General features: G+C 52.5%; 9 protein-coding genes across 9 annotated transcripts; 5 read left to right on the plus strand and 4 right to left on the minus strand.

Moving 5' to 3' along the window:
• Positions 1-76: 76 nt before the first annotated feature.
• CCOS01_04728 (helicase associated domain-containing protein) lies at positions 77-2,464 on the minus strand (the record flags this gene model as incomplete). The annotated part of the gene is made up of 1 exon (XM_060452909.1): positions 77-2,464. One exon carries the CDS (start codon positions 2,462-2,464, stop codon positions 77-79), a length of 2,388 nt encoding a protein of 795 aa, XP_060316867.1.
• A 547-nt stretch (positions 2,465-3,011) lies between these two features.
• On the plus strand, positions 3,012-3,475 carry CCOS01_04729 (uncharacterized protein; the record flags this gene model as incomplete). The annotated part of the gene is made up of 3 exons (XM_060452910.1): positions 3,012-3,048; positions 3,118-3,361; positions 3,421-3,475. The coding sequence occupies 3 exons, from the start codon at positions 3,012-3,014 to the stop codon at positions 3,473-3,475; spliced, it is 336 nt and encodes a 111-aa protein (XP_060316868.1).
• Positions 3,476-3,552: 77 nt separating this feature from the next.
• Positions 3,553-4,927, minus strand: CCOS01_04730 (uncharacterized protein; the record flags this gene model as incomplete). The annotated part of the gene is made up of 2 exons (XM_060452911.1): positions 3,553-3,612; positions 3,671-4,927. 2 exons carry the CDS (start codon positions 4,925-4,927, stop codon positions 3,553-3,555), a joined length of 1,317 nt encoding a protein of 438 aa, XP_060316869.1.
• Positions 4,928-7,342: 2,415 nt separating this feature from the next.
• CCOS01_04731 (GTP-binding protein) lies at positions 7,343-9,958 on the plus strand (the record flags this gene model as incomplete). The annotated part of the gene is made up of 1 exon (XM_060452912.1): positions 7,343-9,958. One exon carries the CDS (start codon positions 7,343-7,345, stop codon positions 9,956-9,958), a length of 2,616 nt encoding a protein of 871 aa, XP_060316870.1.
• A 231-nt stretch (positions 9,959-10,189) lies between these two features.
• Positions 10,190-10,620, minus strand: CCOS01_04732 (uncharacterized protein; the record flags this gene model as incomplete). The annotated part of the gene is made up of 2 exons (XM_060452913.1): positions 10,190-10,480; positions 10,555-10,620. 2 exons carry the CDS (start codon positions 10,618-10,620, stop codon positions 10,190-10,192), a joined length of 357 nt encoding a protein of 118 aa, XP_060316871.1.
• A 968-nt stretch (positions 10,621-11,588) lies between these two features.
• CCOS01_04733 (uncharacterized protein) lies at positions 11,589-13,680 on the plus strand (the record flags this gene model as incomplete). The annotated part of the gene is made up of 5 exons (XM_060452914.1): positions 11,589-11,637; positions 11,716-11,912; positions 11,968-12,440; positions 12,510-12,961; positions 13,013-13,680. The coding sequence occupies 5 exons, from the start codon at positions 11,589-11,591 to the stop codon at positions 13,678-13,680; spliced, it is 1,839 nt and encodes a 612-aa protein (XP_060316872.1).
• Positions 13,681-14,764: 1,084 nt separating this feature from the next.
• CCOS01_04734 (proliferating cell nuclear antigen) lies at positions 14,765-15,736 on the plus strand (the record flags this gene model as incomplete). The annotated part of the gene is made up of 4 exons (XM_060452915.1): positions 14,765-14,806; positions 14,869-15,298; positions 15,366-15,655; positions 15,719-15,736. 4 exons carry the CDS (start codon positions 14,765-14,767, stop codon positions 15,734-15,736), a joined length of 780 nt encoding a protein of 259 aa, XP_060316873.1.
• A 946-nt stretch (positions 15,737-16,682) lies between these two features.
• CCOS01_04735 (pyridoxal kinase) lies at positions 16,683-17,380 on the plus strand (the record flags this gene model as incomplete). Its single annotated transcript, XM_060452916.1, has 4 exons — positions 16,683-16,736; positions 16,801-16,811; positions 16,907-16,986; positions 17,103-17,380. 4 exons carry the CDS (start codon positions 16,683-16,685, stop codon positions 17,378-17,380), a joined length of 423 nt encoding a protein of 140 aa, XP_060316874.1.
• A 2,738-nt stretch (positions 17,381-20,118) lies between these two features.
• Positions 20,119-20,364, minus strand: CCOS01_04736 (uncharacterized protein; the record flags this gene model as incomplete). The annotated part of the gene is made up of 1 exon (XM_060452917.1): positions 20,119-20,364. The coding sequence occupies one exon, from the start codon at positions 20,362-20,364 to the stop codon at positions 20,119-20,121; it is 246 nt and encodes an 81-aa protein (XP_060316875.1).
• Between the last annotated feature and the right edge of the window lie 1,629 nt (positions 20,365-21,993).

Here is a 21,993-nt window from a genome sequence, read left to right on the forward strand (position 1 = left end):
GAGATACGCGACTTATGCGCGTTTGTATTAACACCTATGTAAATTTTTACCCTTTGCGCAGCATCGTAGCCATCTTTCAGTGCCCCTCGAACGCCTCGACAATCCAGTCGGCCTGGATGATGCTTACTTTCTTAGCATAGTTTTTCTGCGTGAAGACATGCTCAAGAAACATGATGGCCTCCTTCTTCTGCCCGTGTAGCACACTAGACGGGTGAATGGCCACAACGTGCTTGCCTTGTGACGTGACGTAGCTCGCATCCGGCGCCAGTATGGCCGTCTTGAACACGAAGCCGCGGAGGAAGCATTTGAGCAGAGCTTCGGCCTGTTCCGGAGCCAGAGGAGTAAAGGGCTGGGGGTCAGGTGGTGGAGCCTCTGTAAGGAGACCTTCTTTGAGGCAGAGGCTGCGCAGTTGCTTGCGGATGTTGAGCGCAGTCTTCATGTTGCGAATGTTGACCTTTCTCTGCTTGCACCACTGTATGCGATCGGCGTTCTCGGCGGCGTATTGTTGCATTGTAGTAAGATATGTTAGGATGTCGCCTTCCCGGCGGTAGAGCTCCTTGCGAAGTTCTTCAATTTCTTCGCGTTGTTCTTCCGACTGCAGCTGATGGAAGATGTCGTCGCCAGACGTGATGCAGGAGATGACGTCTATCGTCTCTAGGACGCAGTCGAATTCTGGCTTGGCGGAGGCAAGCAGGACCGCACCAAACGCCGCAGAGATGGGAAATCCGGCCATCTTACGGCCGGCCTCAGTGATTGTGCCGTCGTCTGCCAAAGCACCTAGTCCATGAAGGCTGACTAGAGCTCGTTCGATGGCTTCCACATCCGGGGTGTCCATAAGGGGAAACCCGAGAATGTCATCAATGCCTCGTGCTTTCATCGTCAAGACAGCTCCCAGAACATCGATCCTCAGGATCTCTGGCAAGTCTGTTTCCTCGAGTGTACTGAATGTGCCTTCAGTGTATAGCCTGAAGCACTTGCCAGGGCCTTCACGACCAGCACGGCCTGTTCGCTGGATGGCGGAAGACCTGGAAATAGGTTTTGCTAGTAATGATTCCATGCCGAGGCGAGCGCGGAATTGCTTGACCTTGGCCTTGCCGCCGTCCACCACGTAACGTACACCAGGTACAGTTACGGACGTCTCAGCAATATTCGTAGCCAGCACGATTTTCCTCGTGAAACCTCCCTTAACAGGCTGGAAAGCTGCATGTTGTCCTTCCATTGAAAGCTGACCATACAAGGGTAGAACCTTGATTTTGGGAACGTTGGAGGCCAGCGTTGCAGCGTATTCCTCGAGCAGTGACTGAGCGGATTCGATTTCCTCCTGTCCTGTAAGGAAAGCAAGAATATCGCCAGGGAGCGGCTCTTCCATATGGATTTTGAAAATCGTTTTCAAAAGGGATTCCTGGATATCCGGCACTGGTTGGGGAGTATGTATTGTCTTGACCGGGTACTGCCGGCCCTGGATCTTCAGTACTCCCACAGAGTTGCTTTTCTTGCTGACCAAGTCGTCACCGCCGCTGTTTTCTTCAGGACTGTTCGCAGAAAAGAAACTTTGAATGCGCTCAATATCCGCTGTGGCACTCATGACAATGACCTTCAGTGGTATGCCGCCGCGGCCCTTCCTGCTACTAAGCAGGATTTGCTGAAGAAATCCGGACACCAGATCCACGTCAACACTTCTCTCGTGGATTTCGTCAACGATAACGGCGCTGTATTGTTTCAAATCTGGATCTCTCAGAAGCTCCTGGAGAAGCATACCTTCGGTGAGGAACTTGATCTTCGTGCCCTTGGGGACCTGGTGATCAAAACGAACTGAGTATCCAACTAGTCCGTCACGGCTCTCACCGAGAGGCGTCCCAGCCTCACGAGAAACTCGATGCGCTAAAGTCGTGGCGGCGACTCGACGTGGTTGTGTGACTGCGATCATGCCACCGACACTGACTTCTCTTGCGCCTGCGATACTGACAACTTGTCTCCTACACCACGGCTCCCTGACCAAGAACTGAGGTATTTGAGTACTTTTTCCGGAACCAGTTTCACCAACGAGAAGGAGTACATCATTTTGGCGTACGCGAGCTTGTATCTCCTCTCGGTGTGCCCAGATGGGTAACTTTTGCCTGATCTTCAACAAGGCAGGATCTTCTCTCCATCTTGGGCCTCTTTTGTCAAATTTTGGCCTGTCTCGATCCTGGGATGTCTTCGACGAATGCTTGATGAAGGTCGGAGCTGTTTGGTGCGAATCCTTTAGATCTTTGACTAATGCGTCCGACGTGGCATCATTTTCTGTCTCCTGAACAGACCGTAGCTCTTCCGTTGGACGTTGTTGAACTTCTGATTCTTTTTTCTTCGCTGGGGGGTTGAGATATCCCTCGAGAGAAATTACTTTGTTGCCAACCTTGATCGTGTTTTTGCCATCAAGCTTCCGCTTTTTGGGGGCGCGTTCAGCGTCCAGTACAGATGACATGTTGAGGTTGCTAACAGAGTTTGCGATGTGATGTGTAGTCAGCGGATAAGTGAGAAATTGACGGGAGGAAAGAGGAAGAAATTTATGGGGAGACCGCTGAGTTTGGGTTCGCACCAGGTGAGTTTCTGTTTGGATATCTACCCCAGATTTACACAGGGCACCTGACAGAGGTACCTGACCGCCTCATCGCAATGGCCGCAACGTCTCCTCCAGAGCCTCGTCTTAAATAGGATAGTTGAAATGAGAAAATTGACAGAAATCTGTTAAATACATAAGTGATGGTAGCCTGTAGTTGATTCTCAATTGGCGAAATAAATACTCCCGTCAAGTCGCCAAACTGTAACTGACTTTGCCCGTATACATCATGCTGGTCAGACGCCCAGCCTCGAAGATACTGTGTTCCAATTGCAAATTGCGTCACTTTGTTCGCTCTCAAGCGTTTCCCCTCACCCGTACCGATACAAGTCGCTTGCTTGCTCCCGCCTTCTCATACAGTGAGGCTAGCCTAACGACATTCTCTCGTCGACACACGATCTTCAGTCAAACAATGACGGACCGATACAAGCTCGTTTACACCGTGCCAGGTTCGGTCTGCCTAATATTATCGAACAGAAACCAAAGCATGCTGACTTCCTCCTCTGGCATTCCAACAGCTTCCCACTTGGTCGCTACCAAAGACGCCATCTTCGAAACGGGTGCCGGTGTCTATGACCAGGGCAAGTATGTTCAAGTCGCCTTCGAACTTACCGGCCAAGGCCAATTCAGGCCAGTAGCGGCAGCTGGGGCAGACCCTCACACAGGCGCAGTGGACCAACTTGAGCGAGTCTTGGAATACCGAGTCGAAATCCTGTGCTCTGACATAAATATTGCGAAAGCCGCTGTGGCAGCCCTCAAAAGGTATCAAGTCTAAACTTCAAGGTTCTTCATGTTTTCGATTGACAATATGCTCTCTGTAGCGCACACCCTTACGAAACCCCGGCCTATGAAGTCTACAAGTTGGAGAACATTTAGTTGCCGACCTGCTCTTCTTTGTCTACTTTCTGGGCATTCTCACGAAGAGGATAGTCGGTGGAATTGGCTCCCAATGTTCACCTGATGCGGTTCAGACGCTCTCTGTTCATCCTAACTCCGTCATCGACAGCGTCGCTCTGGGAAATGTAATTAGCATCAACACAGAACATGAATAAAATTTAGTGATGGACTCACCTTCTTGGCGATATTGTCGATGAGAACGTTCTGAGAATCGATCTCTCTTCCTAGAGCGCGCGCTGCTAGTTGAATACGCCCAGTCGAGCCGCCAAGTGCTCTGATATTTTCGTCAATCATCCTCTCCTCCTCCCGTGCTTGAGCGGCGGCCTCCTCGTCACTACTATCATCCTCTAATTCGAATTGTGACTTCCCTGCTGGCTTGCTTTGTTGTTCCGCCCCCTTTTGAGGACGACCAGACAGCGACATCTCCCTGAAGGTATCTTCCATTCGCTGGTTGGACTTGAAAGCCTCATGTCTGGTTGCCTCGCGAACTTCGCGCTCTTGGCGGTGTCGGTCGAGAATCGCCGCATCTCGTTCTGCCGCGCGCTTCTTGGATGTGAATGGGTTGGCGATGTGAACTGCAAACATGCTTCCGTTGGCGGTTTTCAGCTCCTTGGCACCCTCCTCCGCCTTCTTGTTGTGATTTGCCGCTATGTCCATGTTCCTTTCTGTGTTATGCAGACGCTCGCCTTGAGCAGCAAGCTTAGCGAGAGATGCATTGGCTATGTCCTCAATATTGCTCGCATTTTGACGCATTCTTTGGGTGGTCTGAAGAGACTGATTTCTGACATCCTTGATTTGTGCCTTGGTAGCGCGGTATTCTTCTGCTTCTTGCTCTTCGGCTGTGAGCTCGCGAGTGGCTCCATATCCGCCGTATCCCCCATCAGCACCAGACGGGGTCGATTGGCCGTACCCTTCAGCCGGCGGCTTATTCTGCTGGTACCTGTTTTGAGCCCCGCTGAAAAGTTCGTCACGCACAGCATCGGTGCTGTCACTGTTGGTTCGGCCCAAACCTCCGTAACCTCCGGGTCCGCGAGCTCCACCATTAGCACCTGATCGCTGATTCGCGCCGTAGGCGTTCTGGTTGTCATCGTATCGATTCGCCCCGTATCCTCCTGCGGCGCCGTACTTTTCGTTCCCGTAGCCACCGGCAGGCTGTGGCGGGGCACCGTAGCCACCACCAGCCCTCGGGCCGCCAGGAAGGCCGCCGGGGGCATCACCATTGATGGGCACACCGGCTCGTGCTCGTTGATAGGGCGTCATGCCGGCGTACTTATTCGCGTCCTGGGCGTAGGGATCGCCGCCAGCCGGAGCTTGTGCGTAGGGATTGTCGTTGCCGGGAGCAGGAGACTTGCTCTTTCGGCCGAAGAGGGCGGAGCGATTGGCATCGTCGCCTTCGTCGCCGCCTTTCTTGCCGAAGCCGAACTTCTTCATGATGAGGAGCGATAAGGTGGAAAACTTAGGTTTTGTCGAGGTATGGTGAATGTGGTTGTACAATTGGATTTTTCTAGAAGGAAGCAAAACACAACGTGCCGCTGAAGGTTTGTCTAAGGAAACAGAACGTAAGGTAAAGGAAATGTATAAAAATAAGGAGAAGTTAGGTTGTGGAGGGACAGCACGGTAGATGGCTAGATGCAGGAGGTACGAGCAAGGGACGGGCAGCACCAGCGGGCCCAGCGGGGACCCAGCGGGGTTGGACAAGGGGCGTCCAGTAGCAGCTTAATGTGGCAAAATCGGGCCCGTCTTGGGTGTGTTTCGAAGGCGAACGGAAGTGCCCCCCTCAGGCTTCAGGGTCTAAGCCATAAAACATTCGTCAGGCTTCTAATGGTTTGGACCTGACTTGGGGAATTGGGCTTGGGCCAGCGACGACCCGAAGCGCAACGAATCAAGTATGTAAACTGCCTGGGTCAGGCCTGGGTTCAGTGTTGCGGGCTGCGGCAATGGAGAAGACATTATCCTGCTCAAGTCATCGTGGCCGTTCCAGATGACAGGGAATGAGTTGGCCACCCAGGTACTCCGTACCGACATATGAGTTGGGGTACGGATCTCCGTACACGCTCCGTTGACAATCATATTATGGCGCAAGGAGCGGGCTATACAATGGTGGTGGTCATCATCAGCCTATAGCAGCTCTTCGTGCTCGACTCAGCCTTGAGTCTAGCGCTGGAATCATCGCTTTTCCTTGATCGCTCTTCAGCTTACTGCGTAATCCGGATGTGTTGTCTTAGTGCCCCAACCAGACTCGGTATCAGACGGCATTGGGCTGAATACCTAAGCCGGTCGCATCTGCGTATACCTACCTACCTTACCTAGATAGTGTATCCGTGCTCTGTGGTCTTCCCACAATTTCCCATACGCATCTTATCTAAGCACATAGCAAAATGTGCAGTAGCGTTATTGCTTATGCTCTGTGAAGATGGCGTTATGCGCTGATTACCTACTCTTTCTAGTGAGCAAGGAGATCAAATGAGGACTGATCTCCGAAGCAAATGAGTCCAGCCTCGCCTGGGAGAATGGTTCTGCGGAGTACTTCGACAGTGTCTGTGCCTAGAGGCCAAGCGAATGCAGCCTTGCAAGACCCTAGGTGCATGTGAAAGCGGCAAGACACGTTGGCTCTTCTACCATGTTCCGATAGACTTGTAGATTCGTAGTTGGTGCAAATGTTTGCTTGCAGGCAGTGGTTGTTTTCATGCTGTACCGGATCCTCGGGTATTACAGAACCAAGGTACGGAAGGGGGGAACAAAGATAACCTGACTGCTATTATTAGGTAGGGAGACTTATTGGGCCACCTACACAGGTACCTTATTTAAATACGTACAAACCTGACCGGAGTCCAAAGATTCAACGTATGGCGATTAATTAAGTCATCTTAGGAACAGTACCTACAGAAAGAGGATTGCCCACTTGGTATTCAAAATTCAACGTCAACCATGTATATGAAGTCTCTTCAATGGCAAGACTGGCTTTGTCATAGCTAGCCAAGCCCAAGACCAACAATGTAGGAGCTGAACAGATCTCAACAAGCGCAGGTGGAAGAGTTGATGAGCACGTTGGCATGAGTGAGTCTACTTCAGGTACTCGCAGCGTAGACAAGTTCCGAGGTCTTTGGTCAGAGTCGTCGCTATGGATACTTTGATGCAATTCAACGCTGTGGAGTGTGGACTCATGGAGTCATTCACCGCCGGCCGGTAACCTAAGGTAGGTAGTGTACGGATAGTAGGTGGCTGCTACATGGTGCCCCATGGTCGCTGGATAAGCTGGTGGTGGAATACCCGGACCTTCCCCGCCCGGGGACCTCATAGTCGAGCCACTCAGAGAGGTGCTAAGGCAGTGTCCCATCTTGCCATCTTACCCAGCAAGGTATCTTAGTCACTTTGAACTTGACTTCCGGCCAACTGCGTCACACCTCGCCTGAGACTTCTCACCGTCCTTCGAGTCATTGCTTCGGCCAGACTGCAGCGTCAAAACTTATCCGTAACCTCTCTCTGTCCAAAGCCTCCAATCTTTGAATGCACTTGCAAACTTCCACACCACAAATATCAGACCCAGCTGCGCATAGAAAACGATCGCCATGGCCTTCAACTAGGAATCCGATTGAGATTCCTCTCCGTCACTCCAAAGTCAGCAACAGCGCCTTGAGCACGTCGCAGATATTACCTCTCAGCTCAGTTATCAAAATGATACCGCGCATAGCGTTCCGTTCCTCTGCCCTTTTTACTGCAATAGCTCTTCAAAATCGGCGTTGACATTCCTCACGAGTTTGTTTCTACTCGATATCACGCGCTTGAGAAACTGCCACAAATTCGCCACCACACTCCCTATCCTATTGCCACCCTTGTACTTGAACCATGGCTTCCGGCTCAATATTCACTTTCGATACGGATCCTCAAAGGGTCGCATCCCCATGGCTGGCTCCCGAAGACTCTGGGAGGAGGTCCAACTCTGATCATGGACAAATCCAGCCGGGGCACCTCTCAGACTACGGTGTCACCAAGCTGGAAGCAGAGCCGCAAGAAGGTCCCACTGAATACAAGCTTCACCTCTTATTGCGGCCAAGACGGACATACACCGCTATGAGCACCATATCTTCCACCCAGAACTCCAGAATTCCCGCCAGCCGCTCAAAGATTGCAACTGCTGCCCTGTCGGCCTCTAGTCAGAGCCGACAGGTCCGCCTACAACAACTGACTACGCAATTGCTTTGGAGGCTCCAGCAATCATGTGCCTACCATGCTCTGAATCCCAAGGACCTCATCATACCAAAATTACCCGATGATACGGACGACTTGAGCCAGGCGATGACTCCGCAGAAACCTCTCCCAGGCTTGGAAGAATCTCGTGGAGCATTGTATGAGATTGGCGTTGCTGATGACGGGACTTTAGTAGGGCTTACCAAAGACGAAATGGACGAGAGCATCACGACACTCAAGGTCATGGCAGCCACGCTGGGCTGCCGCGTCGAAATCCTACGCCACGTAATTGTTGGCGAGTGCGAGTGGCTAGAGACGTCCGAGTTGGTGGATAGTGTGGCCACTCAACCTGCCCAAATTGCCCGACAGGCAAGACTCTGGGTTGTAGAGGCTCTCGTGACTCCCGACTACTCAATGAAGAACGGGCACCCAGATGGCTCGGCAGAGGGGCGTCGCGAAGTGAAAGAATCGCCAAGGGCTACCGAGTCTGTTGTGCAACCAAGCAGAGGGCGCTCTACCACGGATCAGCTAAGGATAACGCTCACTGGACCAACGACGTCCGGGAAATCTACTTTGCTGGGTACTTTGTCCACGGGCACTGTCGACAACGGACGAGGAAAAAGCCGGATCAGTCTCTTCAAACATCGGCACGAGGTCGCATCTGGGCTTACTAGCTCTGTAGCACAGGAGCTTATCGGCTACAAGGACCGTGCCATATTCAATTACTCGCAAGATCACGTTGAGTCGTGGATTGATATACACGACAGTGCTGAGAATGGTCGCTTGGTTTTCGTTTCCGATTCCGCCGGCCATCCCCGTTACCGCCGGACCATTCTCCGCGGTTTGTTCGGCTGGGCTCCACAGTGGACTATTCTCTGTCTGGCGGCAGACGATACTGACGCGAGTTCGACAAAAGACGGAGCGAGTTCTACCGCCAATGACGTCCTTGGAGTCGCAGGGGCTGGCGTGGATCTTGCCAAAGCTCATCTCGAGTTATGCCTAAAATTGAAGACTCCTCTGGCTATCGTCATCACAAAAATGGACCTTGCAACCAAAGCTAGTCTGCATCGAATTCTTGGACAGCTCTTGACACACATCAAAGCAGTCGGCAGAGTCCCTAAGATCCTCCAACCAGCTCAAGGCAGTGTTCAGGAATGGACAGCTGTTCCTTCAGCAGATCTCGACAAGGTGAAGGCTGTCACCACAGAGATGGATCGGGATGGAGACCTCCTTAAATTTGTTCCAATAATACTTACCAGTGCTGTCAGCGGTGCTGGTATTGGGATGACACATGCCCTCTTGGAGAGCCTCCCCCTGCCACCAGTCCCTACTGCCAACGACTACGTCGGGATGGCATTAAATCCCGAACAGCCGTCGTGCTTGTTCCACATTGACGACACTTTTAGCCTTCCGGCGTCCTACGCTTCTCTTGCTGAGAATCCCGATCAGAATGACATGGGAACGGTTGTATCCGGATACCTACGTTTTGGCCAGCTTTCGGTCGGAGACAGCATCATTGTTGGACCATTTCCTTCCGGCGAGGACGACTTCAAAGGCATGACACCGGAGGACCGGGCCTCTCCTGGCAATTATGGGCTGTCAATATCTCACCCATCGTCGGCAGAACTTGCCAAGATTGCAATTCGCAATACAGTGGCAGCCTCCACAATCCAAGGAGAATGGCACAAAGCCAAAATTGTCAGCATACGTAATTTGCGGCTCCCCGTGAACACACTTGAAGCTGGTCAAGTCGGCACCATTGGGATCGTCCTGGAAATGCCCCAAGAGAAATCGGCTGAAGCGGCTTTCGAGACACCGTTGGCAGCTCCTCGAATCCGGAAAGGCATGGTCCTGGCCATTCCATCCAAACATATGGCGGACACAGGCATGTCCCTCCAAGCAGCTAGTGGACTTACGGTGTCATTCAGAGATCCCAACACTGCATCGCTGGCGTATGGGTCTCTTGTTAATGTATACGTCGGTAGTGTTCGGGCGGCGGCCCGAGTCAAGGGTGTTTCCAAACTTGCCTCAAGGAATGGCTCGAACAAAGCCAAGCCCGAAGAGACTGAAGATATCTTCGACATGAACGAACATGACGAACCAGCCCCTACATATGATCTTGAGTTCTCGGGCGGCGTTCAGGTTACATTGGAGCTGCTAACCAGTCGAGAATGGGTCGAAATGGGCTCTCAAATCCTTGTGCTCGAGGGAGGCCGCAATGATAGATCTGGTCTAGAGGGCTTCGTGGGAACTGTCGTCGAGATTGTGGACTGATTTTGTTCTTAAGTTTTGCGTTTGCGTTTTGCATGGGAATTTTGTTTTGATCAGATTTTATAGCGGCGTTGTTGAGCATGCTGCCACATCCTTCACTTATATCGTTATACCAGCGTTGTCATGTTCATTTTCAGATTATGGTTCTGCCATGATGTATACCTGCGACTAGACCCATATGCTGGTTCCCCAACGCCCGACGCCAGAAATGCCCCCTTAACTATCCTTATTTTGTTATGCCCTCACCAAACCATAGAACAACGTCCAGGTGAGAATGAAACCAGAAAGACCTCCAAGCAGCCCACTCGTCCAGAAGTCGAACGGCCCCTTAAAGTAGCGGCTCGTGCTGAGGAATGGGAGACCTGCTGATGTCGATTCGGGAGCGATGCGCAGGACGTAGAACAAGGCGGCGGTGATGAAAGAGAAGACGAGGTAGAAGAGGAAGCCGCTGTACGATTCGAGACCGAGGATGCCGGCTGCGACACCAAAGAGGGATGCTGAAAGACTCTGCAAGTTTGATAGGGTCTGCAGAGGGCGCGATGTGGTTAGCGACAAAGATTACGTCGGCCATTGAGGCCAGCTTCAGGGACCTATCCCACCTTGGTGTTGTGCATCACGGATTCCTGCACAATGGGGGAGATTTGGTAGTCGCGTTCCGACGGCATCGTGGCGGTGTTGCTGGTATGGGGTGCACGTTTATCAGGTCGCCGGAGAGCTCGTGTCTTATCAGGGGGCAACGGAAGACCTTGGGTCTCGCGGTCGTATCTTTTCCGTCGGCGATGCACTTCGTGTTTGGGGGATCTACCTTAGGTAGTGGTGTCTGTTCTGTTCATTGAGCTCTTCCGTCACAAAGCGGGCCACGGATTAGGTAATGCCAGCTTCCAATCGAATAAGGTATGGTCCGTTGGGGTTTTGGCAGGTCACTGGCTCACTATGATTCCTTACCTAATCCCGCGAAGGAAAGTTGGAGATCGGTTCACGGTATGATAATTTTCCAGACTCCCTACCTACCTGCCTATCCAATCTTGCGTTAGTGTCCCCAGATCGGTGGGTGGAGAGTCATGTCGGTCTCGGCTCCGCCCCGTGTCGTCCCATCCAATGTACCAAAATTAAAAATATGCAAATAATAATCCCCAGGTACGCAATACGTGATGCACAAGCCACATTCTCGGTGCGCAAAACCTCACCGCGACACCGTTAGAACGCTCCGTTAGCTGGGGCAGATCATATGCAACCACCCCACCGAGGTTCCGACTTTGTACCCCTAGCACCTTTAATCGGTTACAGGGGTCCAGTTTCCTTCCCCATTCGCGAGCGGGCTGGTCACTCTCGGGTCGGCGCTTTGAGCGAACTCTCCCTTCCCCCCTGGTGAGCCCTCCGCAATCACAATACGTATCCGTACTCCGTACATACAATCCGTATATATCCCCCGAAGCACCGTCTGCCTACTAGAGAGCAGCGTTTGCTCATGTTTTGCCTTTCCCTTGAGTCTTTTAAATATTAGTCGACCAAAACACCTCACCACCCCTCAAACCGTTCACGATCCCACTACGCAGCGGCCAACGCGACGACTTGGGGCGACAGATGGCCGTGCTGCTTGCAGGTGCCTCCTCGATACTTGCCAGGTCGCTAGATGGAGCCTGTTGTGTTTGACCAGTCGCCGCTCGCAGAGTATCTTCGTGGTGAGTGCAACTTCCTCATAGGCGAACACCCGTCATGCCATTGAGCTCGCCCACTGATAATCTGCGCGCATGCTGTAGACGAAGGCGAAGAGGAGCAGGCAGGATGGGCGCACGACGATCCAACCTACGATGTGTCGCCTCCTTCGAGCCCTGAGTTCGCGCCGACAGGTCGGCCGATGGTTAGGTCGAGATTCCGCAATAATCCCCTCAGAGTCGACATACCTACCAAAGCGGCCTCTGACAAGTCTTACAGACTCAGCTATTCGGTGCGCATTGTAAATCCCCTATCTGTTGGCACATGGGGAAATTACTGATGTGTGTCCTTTCCAGACCGCGGTAGCATCCAGGATTGACCGAGCCGACAACTCCAAATTCCTCGAGCAATTTCGCTATACTATTATCGCATCCCAGCTATTGAGTGGGCACTCCATATTATCCCAGAACCATGCATCATCCCGGTCCGCCAATATGGCCATTGACGGAAACCCGGCCGACAAGTTGCTGGATTCAACGAGCGCGGTCGTCGTCGTTCTAGGGGCATTGGCTCTCGTCGTCTCGATCAACTGGCTTGCAGGAACAGGGCCATTGAGCAAACGGCGCACTTTCGTCATTCTGTTGGTTTTTGTGATCGCTGCAGGGATCGCCCATGTGTTTATGCGTAGACAATGGCTGAGGTACAGACGGCTCCAAGCACTGTCAGAGGTCACTGCATTTGTTTCAAACTCTCAGGAATTCGACAGCGCGACTGGCGCAGCGATTGCTCTGGTGCAAGAGGTGGAACTTGTTTCCAGAGGTTACCGTCTGTAAGTTCAATTTCTCCTCTGGCCCAGTAGCTGGCGAGAAAGTCCGTGATGCGCTGACACAAACTTTAGGAGTGCGCCTCTTCCGCCCATCAGCCGCATAGAGGATCGCTCACAGACTCGCAAGTGCGTGCGGCTCCGCAGGGCTCTGAGGGCGTGCTTCGCGGATGTCATTCCCGCATACGATCAGACCGTGGCGGTAGTGAAAGGGTTCTCGGAACAACTCGACCTCGAGAAGTACTACGATATTTACGATATCAGCGATTTCGACATGTCCGATGCCCAGCAAGGCTTCAAGGAGGATGAGTTTGAGGACACCGAGTCTTTGAGGACGCTCAAGATCCTCGCCGCACGGTTCCACACCATCCGGAAGATGTTTTTGTGTGCATTGTTGGCCCTGGACGCGAGCGGTGAGAGTGACGACCTCTTGAAATGGACTACCACAGTAGAAGCGGTGCGCACTCTCAATACGGTCACCCAGAGGGCATTCGACAACCTAAAAAGACTTCTGAGCGATGAGGAGTGTAAGTGATCTTTTCACCTCACTATAAGGCGTGTTGACTGACGTTCTCAAGCATTCCCACCACCGCCAACTCCGAAGATGCCATTAACACCTGGTCGTGAGAGATGGAGATCGCAATTACGGAAACTGAACTCTTTGTCCAGCGGTATTCGCGGCTTACAGGCTAAATTGACGCTGTTAAGGGAGGAGTCTGACAGGAGCCTCAATGAGTCTGACGACATTTCCGAGCTCGGATCCAACCTCATGTCACAGTATGAGTCCATAGGGGCTGACCTGAAGATACTGATGCAGGCCTGGGAGGAAGGCAAAGCGGCACTCGCTCTGGGTATCGACCGGAACGAAAAGCGACTTTCTTCCATGAGCACACTGCTGTCACCGACCAGCTCTCTCAGTGGGCTCACGACAGTTGATGAAGGAGGCGGAGCAGCCGAAGCCCTCAAAGCTTTGAACGGAGAGTCCCCCTCAAGCTTAGACTTTAGCAGCACAGGAGAGCCCGACACGGAGGAGATTTTTGAGGCGGTCGCTAAGCCGTTCCGGCCCCGCAGCTTATTGACGAGAGACGAGCGCATCGTCAAGATGAGAGAAGACCGGGAGAAACGAGAGATCGCCAAAGAAAAGGCGGATGCCAACAGAGGCATGCTCAAGGAACTTGAGATGGTCATCAACCTCCGGCCCCGCCCACGAACTGGGACGAATCCGTCACGCATTGTTTCGATGTGATGAGGACATGACATTTGATGACGGACATGGCGTTCTGGTGCAACGATTCAGCTAATCACAGTCATTTGAATCTTCGTTTTCCTTTTCTGTTCTTGGTTTCTGATACATAATCTCTGCAAACACATTCGCACTCAGGGTGCATATAGAAGGGGATTTCAGGGAATCCGGATGGGAGGTATCGATCGCTTCCAGTTGACCCATTTGTATTGTATAATGGCACTCATGCCCAGCATGACATCTGGTGCAGGCTCAGAGATCGGGCCAGATAATCTCTGGAGACTACTTTTAGTATTACAAGCAAAAAAAGTTAGTATCTACTAGGGAACTAAAAGCGAGAGAAATCAATAGCCCTATTGTTTGATCTGTACTTTGTTTTGTTTACATCTTCACCAGCCACACAGGGCTGCAACAACTCCAGTGTTTTGTGCCGTTTTTATTGCTTATATCCAACGGTTGCCATCCGGAGCTTGAACAAAGAAGCCCGGTCGTCAGGGAGAAGAAAGGGGGAGCCACAATTCAGGGGCTTGGAGCATCAACGTACACCCTTGGCGAAGTGGAGAGAGCTCGGTGAGCCCGGACCAGCTGCTATCTCAGGAGGGCAAAATGCGCCTGGCAGGCTGCTCGCTTGTCCTTCCAAGGATACGTAGGTGAACGGTGCACGAGCCATCCGTCAGCGATCAAAGACGGAGCGGACGCTGGCTGGCGTGCCTGTGAGTGAGTGTTCCTGCCCCCCCCCGCGCGTTGTTGGCGTTGAGCCCTATTAAACGCTTGACGCGTCGTTCCCTCGCCAGCCCACTACGACGCGCGAGCGTGTTTGCCCATTAAAGTGCTTTCCGCGACAAGACCTTCCACCCTTCATCAACCCCTCAACCACAGACTTGACGATCTCAACTTTTACAACAGCTCATCATCATCTCTGTGCCTTCCCTTCCGCTTCCTTGATACCCGAAGATACCCCTCTGCTCTTATTCTTTTCACAAACATATAATCAGCCAGTACGTCGTACCATCCACACTATTTTTTTTCTTTCTTCCACGATCCTCCCAGTTTTCGATCCAAGTGATGACGCTGACATTTCGCAGAGATGTTGGAAGCCAGACTCGACCAGGCCGATATCCTGAAGAAGGTAATTCTTTCCTAGCTTGGTTTGATAGCCATGGCTGCTGGTTCTGTGACTAACCTGCCCAGGTTGTCGATGCCATCAAGGATCTCGTTCAGGACTGCAACTTCGACTGCAATGACTCCGGCATCATGCTTCAGGCCATGGACAACTCCCACGTTGCTTTGGTCTCCATGGCTCTCAAGGCCGAGGCTTTTTCTCCCTTCCGCTGCGACCGCAACATTGCGCTCGGCGTCAACCTTGGCTCCTTGACCAAGGTCCTCCGCGCAGCCCAAGGCGACGACATCCTGACGCTCAAGGCTGAGGATGCCCCCGACAGCCTGAACATCCTCTTCGAGAGCTCAGCCAACGACCGTATCAGCGAGTACGACCTCAAGTTGATGGACATTGACCAGGAGCACCTGGGTATTCCCGAGACGGACTACGCCTCCACTATCACCATGCCGAGCAGCGAGTTCAGACGCATCTGCGCGGACTTGATCGCAATGAGCGAGTCGGGTAGGCAGCGCTGTCCCTTCTAAACACTTTTTTGAAAATACAAATTCTAACTTGCTGCCGCGTACAGTTACGATCGACGCGAGCAAGGACGGTGTCAAATTCGCTGCCAGCGGTGACATTGGCAATGGATCCGTCACCCTGCGAAGCCACACCAACGTGGACAAGCCCGAAAACAACGTCGACATTGAGCTTTCTGAGCCCGTCTCCCTGACCTTCTCTCTCAAGTACCTCGTCAACTTCTGCAAGGCCGCCGCAATTTCCAAGCAAGTCAAGATCTGCCTCTCGAACGAGGTACCGCTGCTTGTCGAGTACGCTCTGGCGGGCTCCAGCTACCTGCGCTTCTACCTGGCGCCGAAGGTAAGTCTAGTCTCTTGCATGACACTCAACACCATCAAGACAAAAAGCTAACGTGCATCCTAGATTGGTGATGAGGAGTAAATCGGCGATTAACGACGGAATGAAGTTGATATTGCTGGCGTTGTATGGGATCATGGACGGGGCAAAGGGCCTGTCCTTTTCACTCTGGATTGAGTTTTGCATGTTCTAGAGACGATACGCAATACGTTGGTGAAGGAAGAGCAAAAAGCACTTTTTGGGACCACGAAAGATATTGAAATAACTGTTTCCGCCTACCTTACATATAAGACCATGGGTCCATGACTTTGATACCTAGTGTGCTCGCCATTCATCGAGTCCAGTCCTTTACTGGATTCTCTCAATTGAAAGAGTGCGCCAGCTGAGAGCAGCTGCAATGAGGCGAGCTGCCTTACCGTCAGAGCTTTCCAATCTCGGGCTAGTGCGGGGTTCTTCGATGCGCCCTTTGGTTTTTTGGCGGGGTCGGTTTTTTCCCTGGAAATGTCACATCGGGTTGGGCGGTCATCGGCCGTCGCAACGTCAGAGTCAGAGCAAGAGCCACTGCCAGAGCGGGAATTGCGAAGCTAACCAAGTGGAAGAACCTGGAACCGCATTACACCCGTTTGGATCCTTTCTAATCTCACTTAGTCACTCCCATCTATTACCTCTCTCTCTTGTCTTCACACGAGACCAAGAGATATCTCCGGAATAGATAGACATCCGGGTAATTGCGCCGATACAGGACCTCTCACTTTGCCCAGATTTTTGTTTCACAACGCATCGAGTTTGTTTGTCTTATTTCCGCACCATTCTTCAACGCAACACTCCTTCTCATTGTCCAGCAACTGTAATCGTTCCGCGCATCGGCATCTTTCCCGATAAAGCATCCCGCCGATAACCGACTTTTGAGATCTGAGAAACTACATACACACGCCTTCAGTAAAACATACCTACAATATACCATAACCACGCATTTTGAGCAAACAATAAAGTGTTGTTCCTGAGACGTCACAAGTCTCGCAACAGGATCATGACGGTGGAACTCCCGATCCCCGATACACGCGTCCTGGCCGTCGCCAGTCATGTAAGACTTTTTCTCTGAGCTCTCACAACCTCGACCGAGATGTGTGACTGACGGTCCGATACAGGTTGTGTCCGGGTGAGTTTGTGTCGCGCCCTTTCACATACGCCCCATGTGCGCTAGGCGTTTCGATAGGCAGAGTGTTGGACCGCGGGTCTGACAGCCTCTCGCAGAAATGTAGGAAACAAAATCGCCGTCTTCACACTGCAGTCCCTTGGCTGCGATGTCGCGGCTCTCAACACCGTCCAATTCAGTATGGCCTCCTCCTTCCACTCTCTCCTCCCTCTCTCCATGACTGACTTCCCTTCCCTTCCTCCCCATTATCATAGGTATTACTTTGCTAACACACACTCTCTCAAAAAACGATAGGCAATCACACAGGCTACAGACAATGGAAGGGGACAAGGGTGTCCGCCCAGGAGATCCGGGACCTCTTTGAGGGGCTCAAGCAGTCGTACCTAGACGACTTTGACATGATGCTCTCGGGCTACATCCCCGGCGCCGAGGCCGTCGTGGCCGTCGGCGATATCGCAAAGGAGCTCAAGCGGAAGCAGGCCGCCGCGGGGACGCCGGGCGGCTTCTTCTGGGTCCTGGACCCCGTCATGGGCGACAACGGTTCAAAAGTGGGAAGAATGCAAAAGCGCTGAAGGCAAGACGACGGTGGGGGTACAATCCACTCTGTCGCCCGGAATGCCGCGGTCGGAAGATGTAAATGGCTGTGTGCAAAGCGATAAGCACAACAGCAATGTCCGATGCCTCTATGCCGACTGCGAGGAAGAAGCCGCTGGCTTGGCAGAATGATGACCTCGAGGCAACTGGACCACTCTTGAAGTCGACGATCGGGAATATGATGAACCACAGCGATTTCAGCATGTCACTCGACATGAGCAGCATAATGAGACTGTCAAGTTGTCAGTACAATGCCCGTTTTCCGTCTTGGTGCGAATAGCTTTGTCCAGCGAAGGCAATGCACCCCCGATTGAACGTTACTCACTCATGTCTGAAGCTACGCCTCCTCCTAGAAAACCAGTAAAAGGCGAAAGTTACAGACGCAAAACTCAATGCAGCGGCAGCAAGTGACGTGGATTGAATAATCGTCCACTGGTGATCGGTCAACCCATCGGGAATGCGGGTATAAGCCGTATCTATACGGCTGCTGATAACTTCGGGCGGCGACGCAGCTGGTGATTGTGATGCACCAATGTTGTCCAGTGCGCGGGGCCACGGTGCCATGACGGCTGTGGTTTCCTGGACACCGGACGTAACCTTGGAGTCGGCGGGATGATTCGTTTTACGTGGGAGGCTTCGGATTCCTCATGATGATATGATCGTGACCACTTAGACGACCCTCGTGCTTGGTGTTGGCGTTTGTAAAGTCGGCGATGAAGCTGCGAATCTGCTTGTATGCCCCTCGATTTTTGTCCTTGTCCAACTGCGGGTATCTGCGATGTGCTCGTTTTTTGACCCGTCATTCAGCTTCCCTGCAATGTGTAACGCTCCCTTCGATGTCCGTAGATCCCCCTCTCGTGATCGGCCGGCCCTTTTTAAGATATTCGTAGATCAGTGGGCGAAACTTTGTTTCCGTGGTGCTTTGTTTGCCTCGATGACCGAAAACAGTTACAACTTTGGGTACAGCGATTACCCGAGCCACGGTCTTGCGGGGGAAATTTCCGGTCGTGTACGGACCAGGATGGAAGTTGAATATTGAATTGGCTGGGAGATACAAATTTCCTTCTTCGCGTCAGATGGCCAGAGGTTGTGGGAGAGGATAGGTTGGTGGTTATAGGGAAAAGGTGATGGTACGTAAGTCCTATTTTGGTAAGCCTTCAGCCTTCAATGAGCAGGGTCTGTGGAATATGAGGTCCGTCCTCCGCCTGGTATCGGATTGTCGCTCAGGAAAGGGCGACAGAAGCTTAAAAAGGGACGGACGCAGGCGAGACATTTGACCGCGAATAGGGGAGACGGGGGTCGGAGGCGCTCAAAAAAGCAAGACAGGCTATTAGCGTCGTGATTTGAGGCTTTTGGGCGGATGTCAGCTTGGCCAATAAACAGGCGGCCAAGGGAATAGGCATCCGGTGCGGTGTGGTGGTGTCTGTGTGTTTGTGCGTCGATCGTGTGATTGGGGGCGTGGAGAGCGGTGAGGGCGTCTGTCGAGCGAGCCAGCATGCTTCGAGCTTGACTTCATTGGCGTCGGTGTGTGGCAGTGTAAGAGTTTGGTGGTTGATAGGTACTGCTGAGCCGAGGGGGGTAGACAATAGGAGGGCGTTTGCTACCTATAATCCTCGCTGGTTTGGGGGTCGGCGACCTCAGCAAAACGAGAGACATGAAAGAGACAAGTCACTTGCTGGTACTCCGTATAGTCGGCGGCACAGGGGTAAGGAGCACTGCAAAGCGGCTGGGTTGGGTCGGATGGCGGGCTAGCAGTCTGGGTCTGCTGGACTCGTTTTCTCGTCTGGTTCGCCAGGCGTTTGTTGGACAAAAAGCAAGAAAGCGTGTTTATTTCCCAAACAGGGCGGTTATGCATCTGAGGTGATGGTACCAAACTGAGGTAAGCAGCGATGTGGGCGGATGGGGGAACAACGAGGCGACGATCAGTGATGACGATGTGCATTCGTCCATTCCGTGTGATCCCCAGGACAGCCGTGACTTTCTCACGATGCGATGCGTATGGTCAGAAAGGTGCCGACAACCTCGACCTATGCAGCAGACAGTCGAACAGTATGCAAGTGCTCTGCTCTGCCTTGTTGGTGGTATTGGTCGAGTTTGCTCATCAGCAGAGCTCTAAGCAGGCCCATGACTAGCTTCAGCGAACCGAGACAAGTGACGAATGGCGGAAACCTCAAGCGCCAGCTAGCGAGTAGTTTTTGGTTTAACGAGAGTTTCGTTTGCGAAATCGGGCCTGGATTCGGTGAGGCAAGAGGGACAAGAAACCCGGCCAACCAATGCCGTTGTAGCTTGTAGGTATTTTGGCGGAAATCTCGCCCGTCAGCCGCCGTCGGCTAAAGTCACGTCGAGTTGGAAACATTCCAAAACATGAATGTCACTGAGTGGTTGATGGGACAGTGACGCGATGGCCATAACCAGATCTAAGTTAATCCACGGATGCGGAATGGCCGTCGCTGAGCGACTTTGACCTTCGCTGCCCTGTGCCCGGGAACGGCACTGAACGCCCGGTAATCCGTGGGTAGAGGTAGAAGTGCCGGCATGATGGTGGGGGATGGGGACCGTCCACTCCTTGGCTTCGCTATGAAGGGAACAGCTCAGCTGGTGGTCAGGCAATATTGCTGTGTATGTGGTGGTCCGCAAAGACAGAGTCTGTACGCGCGTTGCATAATAAAGCAACTTGTGCAGAACCAAGCCCGTTCGAACGTAGTGATGATCGAGCTCAGTAGAGATGTAGATGTAGAGGAACGCAGGAATGGTCAAGACAGGAGGTGTGGCTTTGACGGGTGCGCAGGGACTCTCTAGCGGTGCGTTTCCCGAACTTGCGGTTTGCCAGGTGACGTGGACGGGACGTTGTATTTTCGACCATCCCTTCAGGTTGAAGCCGAAAACGGGCAACGGATGCGCCGATTCGCGTTGTATGGAGGGAATTGTATAGAGGAGCTTCAGGTCGAGACGGAGGAGCCATGAGCGCTTGGCTCGGTAAAGGCCCGGCACTGGCGCTGACGTGTGCAAAGCATGTATCGAAAAGCCCCGAGGGCCGCGGCAACATTACGGCAACAAATGAGTGCTCATGACGGATCGTGAAGATGCGCAGTTGCATTGTAATGGGAAAATAAGATCCCGTCTCGACGCAACGTGAGTTGGTGAGATGGATTGGAGGGTGCGATGCGGTGTCACAGATGGAGAGAATGCGCAAGTGGCACGGGATAATAAAGTGGGATAATTGGAAGGCACGACGGGCACATGGCCGAGGCAAGGAGCACGGGCGGGAACAGCTCATGATCGGCAAGAACCAAGCAAACCCAGAAATGAGGCAGGAGCTGGCGCAGCCAATGTACCTTTTTGTACGGATAGAGCTGAGCTGACTACCTACCTAGGGACGACGGGCAGGAGCTGAGGTTGCAGCAACGTGAGCAGGAAGGAGAGACATGAGGTAAGGTAGCCTAGGTTCTTGCCTTCGATGGTGGTTGTTCATAGAGCTGCAGGTGCAGGTCACGGTGAACAGGGCACGAGATGCGCTTCCCTTTCCTTTTTCCATCTGTCCAAGAGGCACCACTAACCAACCAGTACGTACTTCGTACAGCGCACCTATACCTTACAGAAGGAACGAATAGATATGAGGCAGGTACGAATGGGCACAATTAGGTTAGAAGAGAATAGGCAATAGCTCTTGAGGTAAGGTACCTAACCTCAGGTACACCAGAGCCGGCCCTCAACGCTTTGAACACCAACCAGACTTCCTCATACACCTGGTAGGCTGGTTCGCATAGCGCTCAGCCTTCCGCCCATCAGTAGGTAGCATCTCGGGATCGTATTGATGATCGGCTTGGCAGACTTTCATCTTGGTCGCTGAAGTGCTTCACCTGAAAATGGTAAAGAAAGACCCAGCTCCGAAGAGACGAGATGTGCCTATAGTTGCTCCTTGCTTGTTGCACGGGGCAGCCGCTTGCATTGGACGCACTTGCCTACCGTTCTTGGGGTTCTCATGCCCTCCTTCCCTGCCATGATCTGCCGCCATCACCCGGCATTTTAAACTTGAGCGAGCGTCTTAACCACCATTACTATCGCTATTACTGCTCTCTTCGCTGCATTCATTGTTACATCATATCATGTACTGAGCGTACCTTTCAAAGCCCAGGGACACAGTAATATGGCGAACAAGAATAAGAAGCAGAGCCTTATTTCATCTTCCTGCCCGGCTCATGCTCTTGCCCTGTCCTTGTCATGTTAGGTACTTGCCTTGCAGTGGCTGGCCCGAGCGTCGCATCCGATGCCCCATGTGGAGCACGAGCCACGGGAAGAGATCGACCCCTGTCTGGTCTGTCCAATGAGGTGAGGAACAATGACGGATGCTGTTCGCTTGCTGAAATGACGGGGGTACCTTGGCTACGTACCTCGAGACACCCATGAGTAAGCCAAGGTACTTCGTACGCTCCTCAGCTCCTACTCACCGACTCCGAACTTCATCCAAGGGACTGTTGTCTCCCTCTTCCTCACCACCTTGCAGACAACTAATTTTCTCCGATTTCTTTTGGACAATCGGCGGCCTATCCATAATTCCTTCGAGGCATCTGATCTCGCTGATCCGAGTCAT

Source organism: Colletotrichum costaricense, assembly GCF_030867565.1.
Source record: "Colletotrichum costaricense strain IMI 309622 chromosome Unknown Scaffold_4.1, whole genome shotgun sequence".
Taxonomy (NCBI): domain Eukaryota; kingdom Fungi; phylum Ascomycota; class Sordariomycetes; order Glomerellales; family Glomerellaceae; genus Colletotrichum; species Colletotrichum costaricense.